Genomic DNA, 8,675 nt, shown 5'->3' with positions numbered 1-8,675 from the left:
TAAATTAGCCAAATCATTTTGGGAATCAAATGAGAAATAAAGTTGATTTTAGTTTTTCCTTCTGAGTTTCATAACCCTATGGGATATTTTCTCCTCTTGCCATTCACCCAAAAAAGCCTGCCTTGTCACTCAGTTTCACCACTTACCTTCCAAAGAAAGCCTCCTTGGGATTTCTAGCATTCTTAGAGTAACGTAAAATCAGAAAGGCTCAAGATAAAACAAGACATCCAAAAGAAGAACTTTGGGCACTTTGGAAGTAGCTAGCGTAGAACACACAAAGAGGGCTGTCCCAAAGCTCCTGGAAGGTCTGTGAAAGAAAACCTACACTTACTCATTTTGTCTTGTTGATAGAAAAACTGACAGAGTTTCATTTACTCTACTGAGTTGGGGGAGGCTTTTCAAATGTTTGTGTTTGTGCCTAGAAGCCTCAGGAATGGGCGTGAATTTTGTACCATATTGATGATACCCTCTCCTGGTTGTTCAGTCCACCCAAACCAATATATATTAGTAGGGATGTGTGTACAAAATGATCTTTTCACTGATATTTGCCACGCACCACAAAGGATTCCTCACAATAAAGCAGAAATCTAATAAATTAAATTCTATACATTTTAGAAATTGAATGTGTGGTGTGTTCATTTTATTAATTAGACTCTCTTGGTGTGAAATGAGGTTAAAAGCACTTCTTAATTTTTCGGTCCAGAAAATGACAACTTTGAACACCAGTTAATAGCAGCTCCATAGTATGAGCATTAGTAAGTTGAAGTAGTGAGGAGTGAAAAGATGGACCCACTAAGATTAAGACCCTAGTAACTCCATTGCTTGTTAAATATAGAATATCCTGCAAGTCTTAATCTAGTTGTAGGTTTCAGTAGTTTAAATTTAAAACTGGACTGACTTTTGGGACACCCTAGGTAATAAAGAACCTCAGATTTGTCGATGGTAAATCATTAAATTGTCGCAGAATAGAAGAGGTTTTCATTTGGAAAAATAAGTAAGTCAAGAATGCTGAAAACTTTACATATGGTACATAAAAAGGTGTGTGCATGAAAATTCTACAAAAGCTTTCAGGGAATAGAAATATTGAATCTTAATTCCTAAATCTGTGAATGGTTTGGTTTTTTGTTTGTTTGGGGTTTTTTTTTTTTGTTGTTTTTACATTAAGCTTCTATCGATGTTGGGTACATTTAGGAGGCAGATTGGTTACAGCACGTGGTAGTTTTCTATGTGTATTCATAGATTATTTACTTGCCTGTATGTATTTATATTTAAATAGTGGCATTGTCTTAACAGGCATCTTGACGCCATGCAATAATCTTCAGCCATTGTCTTACATTTTAAGTTCCATTTTTCAATATCTTATTTTCATTCTTTTCCACTTTAAATGACTCTCCCTTTGATACCAGTAAGCCTCTGAGGAATTTAAATAGGCCCTAAAATGAGAGCAATACTTGAATCTCATTCTTGTGTTCAAGTTAGATCATTATTTTTGATAATCACTCTAAGTACTTAGATCAACCCTTGGTACCCTTGAATTGCTTGTCATTTCTTGATAAATAAGTTTCAAACTGCTTAACATGATCTCTTTTCATTTTTTCAAGCAAAAAAAACAAGTAATACAATACTCTCTCCATATATTAGAAGTCAGAAAAGGAGCTTTTTATTATTTTTGCAAAAACGACGTATTTTTTATGTACTGGAAGAACAAAATTTTAGCCATAAGTGACAGCCTTGTGGATGTACATTTTTTGATAAATCACGAATGTAGCATTAAAGACCTGCCAGTGGTTTTAACCTTTCTTTTACATTTCCATTATACCCAGATTCAGGTTATCATCAACCACCTCAAGGAAACCTATGTAATTCCTAGAGATGGAAAAGTTGCACTGTTAGACTTAATCGTATGGTAGTCATGGAATCATCAGTTATCTTCATCAAGGCAATTCAGATTTGATTATCTTAGAACTCAGTTGAATACCAAAGCCGTGGAATAGTAGATAGTGAAATCAAGAGATTGTCATTTCTGTTAATTGATTGGAGCGGGTTTGGTAGACATATGAAAGGTGCATTTTTTTTTTTAACAGAAAAAGAATAGGGCTATTTTGGTCATTAAATCACAGCTTGTTAGCTTGATGAATTACAATTATTTAACCTTAACATTTAATACTCTAGTGTTATATTCCCTTCTGAAGATGTTAACCTGCATAAATTCTTTGCATTAAGGTAGAATGTACCATCTTATTTATAGGTAGAACTCTAAAAAGCAGTTCTTAGATGGAGGTCCATGAACTTTTTTTTTTAACATTTTAATAACCATATTTCAGTAGAATTCATTTTTCTTTTAATGCTATATATTTTGTTTTCTGCATTTAAATGCATTATTTTATGCATTTTGAGAATGGATCCGTGGACTTCACAAGACTGCCAGAAGGGTCCATGATACCAAAAAATGTTAAGAACCCCTGCTCTCAAAGCAGTAGTATAGGAGCTTTAAAAAAAAAAGGCAAAAAGTTAATGTGTACTGATTTCAGATGAGCCTGAGATTCCTATAAGAGGTTTTTAAAAAAAAAAACTTTCCCAGTTTTTATTTTCTTCTAAGTATTTTTACATAAAATTCTTTGCTTAGATTTTTATTTAGTTGTTTGATTGGAAATGTATTTGTTTAAGAGGTATTCATTTGTTTAAATTTCATGTGCTTTGTGAAAAGCTTATACATGGAAAAAGTGGTATTTTTATAGAATCCCAAATATGTCAGCTATTGTAATAGCATCCTAACTAACACCAAGGGCAAGCACCACAAAATGCCCCAAGAGGCTAGGAGGAGGGGAGCCAGAAGGCAAATGGAGCTTTTCCAGGTCTTATGGGGGAGAAAGACCCAGGGATCATTCCATGCCAAGGAGACAAAGACCCCAGGATCCCACCAAACCATCATTGGGGAAAGCTACTAGCTCCCAGAGGAGGGAACAGGGGCAAGGCCAGACCAGGAAGATGTCAGAGTATCCTCTAATGTGACCCCTAGGACTGGTTCATCTTGCTAATAACTATATGCTAAGCTCAGGTTTTGCTTTCCAGTCAAGCTGTACAAATGCCGTCATTACTCTCTAGATTCCAGGGCCCTGGGGAAAAGCCCAGTCCCATCCCAGATTAAACAGACTGCCTCATGCCACTGCCTCCGTAATTGTCCTGACTCACTGCTGTATGTGATAAACTCCTTAAACAGGCAGCTGAAGTGGCTCCTCATTGTCTTCTGAACGGCATATCAGCTCCCAATCCTCCATCAAGGCTCTCCTGCCTTTGGTCCTAACTTCTTCAGCCATACTGGGCTCAGCCCTTGAAAGGCCCTCCCTTCCAGCCAGAAGTGGCCTTGGCCTCCTCCTCATCCTCCCACCCCTGGCATTGTTCACATTCCCCCATGCGTCCGGCCGGCCGACATGGTTATATGCCTCTTTTCTTCCCTGTTAGATAGTAAGCATCTTGAGGCCAAGGCTTATGCCCTAGCTTTGTGTCCCTCCCATCTGGCACAATCTTTGATTGACTATGAATAACAAGTTGGGGGTGGGGCGGGTATCACTTTACCTAATACTCCGTGGAGTTTTCCTCAGTGTTTGCAAATAGTGGTAAGTTCCAGAAAAGCAATTCTATTGCTGTTTCAATGAAAACAAGCATTGGTAAATTGGCTTGTGTGAGGTGATGGTTAATGTGCTAATGACTTCCAGTGCCTAGCACATTTTTGGCACTCATCAGATGCTTGCAAATGAAACTCTGTGCCACAGAAATGAATAATTGTAAAGCATCAACTAAATTCTGAAATACCACCTAAGCTTCAGGAAGAACAAAAGACTCCGTGCGCCATCTAGTGGACATAGTGATAATCGTCAGAAACTGTCCTCTAAAGTAATCTTCATCTGCAACTTCTCTGAGTCAGTAGGCAAATACATTATACTTGTCATGGATCATATGATTTTGTTTGGTCTTAAAAGGATTAGCCTTTTTCCAATTATATTTTAAAATTAATATCTCGACATAAGTATCTGTCCAAAAACTGATGAAACAGTCACCAAAAAAAGACAAATTAATCCATTTTCCAGATTTTCAGTCAGTAAAACGATCCTTGGCATTGCCAGCAACTATCCAGATAAAACCCAAGTATTACATTTTTTTACTTCTATTTATTTCCTCTTGGTTAAACAAAGATATCAATATATGATCTCATTTATGACTTTTTAACTATTGATGTGTAATTTGTTTTAAGCATTTTCTGAATCCTATTTTCTGGACTATTTTTGTTTTAGAGAAATCCAAGACCAGTGCCCCATCAGTTCCAGCAAAATTTAGATTATTACAAGGCATGTGGAGCAGACCTTATGAATAAAACCCGGTAAGCACTCCCTCTATACTGAATGCTGCATTTTATCAAGGTAATGTCAAAACTCACTATTAACTGTTATATGCTAAGTAAAATATAACCATTCAATTCACCACAGGCAAAGGACTGATGTATGTATGGGTTGTTTTGAACCATTAAAAATGAACAAATTAGCATCAGTGTTGAAATGAGATATCAAATTCATTTTTTGGTATTAAGCAACTTAACGTTTCTAAAGCTAAACCTGAGTCAAATCACATGGACTCAAATAGTTTATTTCCAAATATTGGGTATATCGATGGAAACAAAGAGGCAATCCCACAACATATATATTTTTAAAATTATTTCTCCATAATTGGGTCTCCAGAAAAGGACTAGAGCCAAGACACGGGCATATTAGTGTTTGCCAAGATCCTTGGGCCATCGCTCTATAGCCAGAGAGGATCTTCATAGGAGAACAGATGAGGGGACTGAGGGCTCCGGAGGTGAATGAAGTAGCTTCCCAAGGTCATAATCAAGAAACGTCCAAACTCAATTCCAACCCAGGTCCCCGGAAACCAAAGTAAGGCCTCTGTCTGTGGGACCACACCAATCAAAGTCATCATCTAAGCATGGACATGTTAGTCATGCTGCCAAGCATGTAGCCATGTAAGCAATAGAAAAGGTCCCCCCTTTCCCACTTGTCCCTCTTCTCCCTTTATCTTTTCCTGTTTCCTGTGATGTGGGGACACTGTTTCCTGGCAGTTGAACTTCATTAGAGGGAGAGAAAATGGCAGAAATGAACTTTGAATTCTGGGACCCACTTATCCCCATAAATCTGCTCTCCACACTACATTCTCATGTGCTCATGCACTCCTCCGCTGCAGCATCCTGTGTGAATAATCCCTGGATCTATTTCCTGTTTATCGATGTGTGTGTTGTAGGCTTCACAAGGCCCCATTTCTCACTACACTCTCCCATCCCCTCCCTGTTCCCCACCCCAGCTGGTAGTGCTTCCTGTCCAGGTCAGAGGTGGGAGATGCTCATTATCCCAGGTTGAAGCCATGCTCTCTTCTTCCCTGTACTTGTCCCAAGTCCGTGTGCGGGAGGGGCATCCAAGGGTCCCTGGAGCTTTTCCTGCCTCTCCATCCTTGTGGCCCTGAAATGAAACTTGGCCAAAAACTCTTCATCAGACTGTTCCATTACTTAGCTCCATCCCCTTTGGTGAGGCTTTCATTGAGCTGTTTTTAGGTCTTGGATGGTCAGATCAGGCTCAGACCAAACGGGAACCATTGAGTGGAGCTCATGTTCTCCCTGCCATTCATACACGTCCAAGTATTGGGCAGGAAGTAGGGGAGAAGTGGCCCAAGCAAGGGGAACGTGGAGGGGCTGGGGTGAGGGCAGGTGAGTTTCCCTGAAGAAATCACTAAGAAGCGAGTCACCAGGAGTTGGGAATTAGGAGAGAAAGAGACAGCTAATCTCATGGAGGCTGGGGAAAGCTGATGCCTGCTCCTTTTGTGGCAATGGCCTTCAGTTAGTATGACATAGCCATATAAGGGAAGAGAAGTGCAAGAATGCCATGTGATCTCATGGATAAGAATATCACCAGAAATCAAGAAGCCTGATTTCTCTTCTCTGCTTTACTATGGATTGCTATAATTAAGTCTTTAAAGCAAGTGCCTAGGTATTTTAGTGATAGGCTCTCCATTACATACGTGGGTAATACACAGCATTCCCTGATTTTACTTGCTGATAAATTTCTTTAAAAGACACACACGCGCGTGCACGCACACACACACGCACCAAGTGGAACTGACTTTTTCCTCATCATTCCATTAACATCAGCAGTTAAGTAGGAAAAAAAGAAAAGATAATTTAACATTTTAAATCTTGTTACTATTTTTTGCTCAAATATGCAAAAGTTGGTTTTATAAAATTGTGACTAGTCTTAGGAAATACCTATTTAATTTTTAAAGGTTTTAATTTAAGAGTCTATTGCTCCTAAAAAAGCTGTACTGAGTATGCATAGCACAAGATTTCTCTGCGTTAAAAAAGAGGAGTCTTTAATTAGTCCCATACATGTGCTGAAATTAAGAAGAGGAAGAGAATGCTTATCTTCCCTAATGCATCTGTACATTACTTAACTTTAATGGGTCTAATGTTTTCTTGAAGAGATGGCACAACACAGCTTTTCAAAATGGCGGGTTCCTTTATTCATCTAAGGATCACAAAACAAACATTACGTCAACTGACCATTCTGTGTCAGGAATCCCTTGAGAGCCTGAACTACTTAGCTGCCTCTGTTTATAAACGAGATGCAATACCGAGGGCATTCCAAGCCCAGCTTCACAACTGGGATCAGCTTATTTAAACTAAGCACTAATGGGAATGACATAGAAGCTAGTCTGCATCCCCAGATCCAGAGGAGCAGGACTCAGAGACCCCTCCGTGACCATTTTCCTCCTGGTTTTTCCAGCTCCACACCTCCTAGCTGTCAAAGGTGAGATCAAATTAAGCAGCTTAACCAATGACAGCAGCCGAGCCCTGTGTGTCAGCATGGGGTTCTTGCCCAGTCCGGGCCTTTCTGACCTAAGCCCCACCTCTAAATCCTCCATCCCAGTTTGCTCAAGCACCTATGATCTCACCTGACATATGCTTCTCTGTTGATAGGGATAGCACCACAAAGAGCATTTTGTCCTTCCTATGGGGTGCAGGAGTTATTTTATATAGATGAAAAATCTCTAGCAAAAACTTGCCTGTGAGTTGATGTTAGCACTGCATACATGGAGAAGTTTTTCTTCCAGCATTTTCAAAGTATTATCCACATTGACACAGTCAATTCTATATAATCCCTTTGCTCTTCAGCTAGAAGAATTTTTACCAAACCATAGCCAAATGGACCACAAATGTACCTCACCCTACATAATAGTTAAATGTCGTAGGAGAATTTTCTATTTAAAGCATAATTTTGTGAATTTTGTAAAAGTTCTTTTAGGATATAGAATAATCTCTTAAATTTCTGTTGAATTAGCGTGGGTTTGGTTTTTGTTTTTTTGCATGCAGCTGGCTTTAAATCAGAGCATGTGTATATTGAGTTTTTGAATAGCTAAAAAGGCAAAGAGATTCATTTTCAGATTTTGTTAATTTCCACCTTCATAATTTATCAATATTTTATGTTTTAGTGTCCGTGGTGTTTAGAGCTACAACTTCCAACTTTCCCACCACAGATATTTTGCTGTATACAGTGTGTTTTAGAGAATCGGATGGTGATAATACATCAGGAGTGGGGGCATCCACACACACAGAAGCTTGCCTTGTCTTCTATTCTCTCTCAGATTACATAACTCTCAGCATTAATAATACTGTGGCTGGTCAGAGTTCCAGAAGATACTAAGAGTTATTGAAATGCAACAGTGTTACAGATTAAATGGCTTTGGGTGAGATAGTCAGGCTCAGGCCCTACTAAATAATGGAGCATTCTATTAGAAATAACTAGTCATTTTCAGTTTTAGCCCTTAGTTCAAAGATTGTATCTTCATTCCTAAAAAAGAGGAAAAATATGTCCATCTTTCTTGCCTCAGTGTAGGCTCAAAAGCCCTAGGGAAGCACAGAAATCACTTGAGATAAAGCATCACCCTGTAAAGTCACATAGCTTCCCAGTCACTAGCTTGAACCCAAGACTCCTCATTTCAAGTGCCATGCCCATTCCAGATCACAACGCTACCTCTTAAAACATCACCACAGTTCTTAACAGTCCTGTGAGGCAGGGCTCTAAACCCTATTATTATTAGTGTGTGTATATATACAATAACAGTACAGGCATTCTATAAAACTTCATAAGTTTTACTGATAGGGAAACTGACCAAGTATAGTACGTCATATTTTCCCCTGCCCCATCACCAGACGTGCTGCCCAAAGGGCACAGGCAGCATTCTAAACAGACCTGAATATTCAGGGTGACCTTTGGAGCAGGCAATAGATGTTCTCTTGAATTTGAATTATTCAAAGAAAAATATTTTGTTTGTTTATTTTAGCAATTCCATATATAATATTAAGATTTCAAAAGTGTTTTCTTTTTAGTCAGGGCGTGGAGAAATTGAACCATCTCTTTAGAACTTGTTTTGAAATTATGAGCGTTAGGTCAGTGGTGCTTCTAGTTAGATGATGTTTCCTAGAAAGCCATGTCCACATATCTTTACACTCTGGAATTTTTGTCATTTTAAACACTCCTGCAGATAACTTTTTCACTGGAACACAAGCAACACTCATTTTTATAATAATAAAAATGGATCTATGTTCTTATTTTTAAAAAGATTATTTATGTTAAATG

The 8,675-nt window shown here is 38.6% G+C and overlaps 1 protein-coding gene across 13 annotated transcripts in view; it reads left to right on the top strand.

The window, feature by feature from the left end:
* Positions 1–8,675, top strand: part of TBC1D5 (TBC1 domain family member 5) — a 630,316-nt gene that overhangs the window by 528,317 nt on the left and 93,324 nt on the right. For all 13 annotated transcript variants that reach the window (XM_069088446.1, XM_069088447.1, XM_069088443.1 and 10 more), the window contains one exon: positions 4,293–4,378. In XM_069088446.1, the coding sequence (XP_068944547.1) occupies positions 4,293–4,378 (86 nt within the window). The remainder of the gene's footprint in view (positions 1–4,292; positions 4,379–8,675) is intronic.

Source organism: Petaurus breviceps, unplaced genomic scaffold (assembly GCF_028583685.1).
Source record: "Petaurus breviceps papuanus isolate PSGF00001 unplaced genomic scaffold, PetGlider_PUasm1.0 185, whole genome shotgun sequence".
Lineage (NCBI taxonomy): Eukaryota > Metazoa > Chordata > Mammalia > Diprotodontia > Petauridae > Petaurus > Petaurus breviceps.
This window is presented reverse-complemented; position numbering and strand designations above follow the sequence as displayed.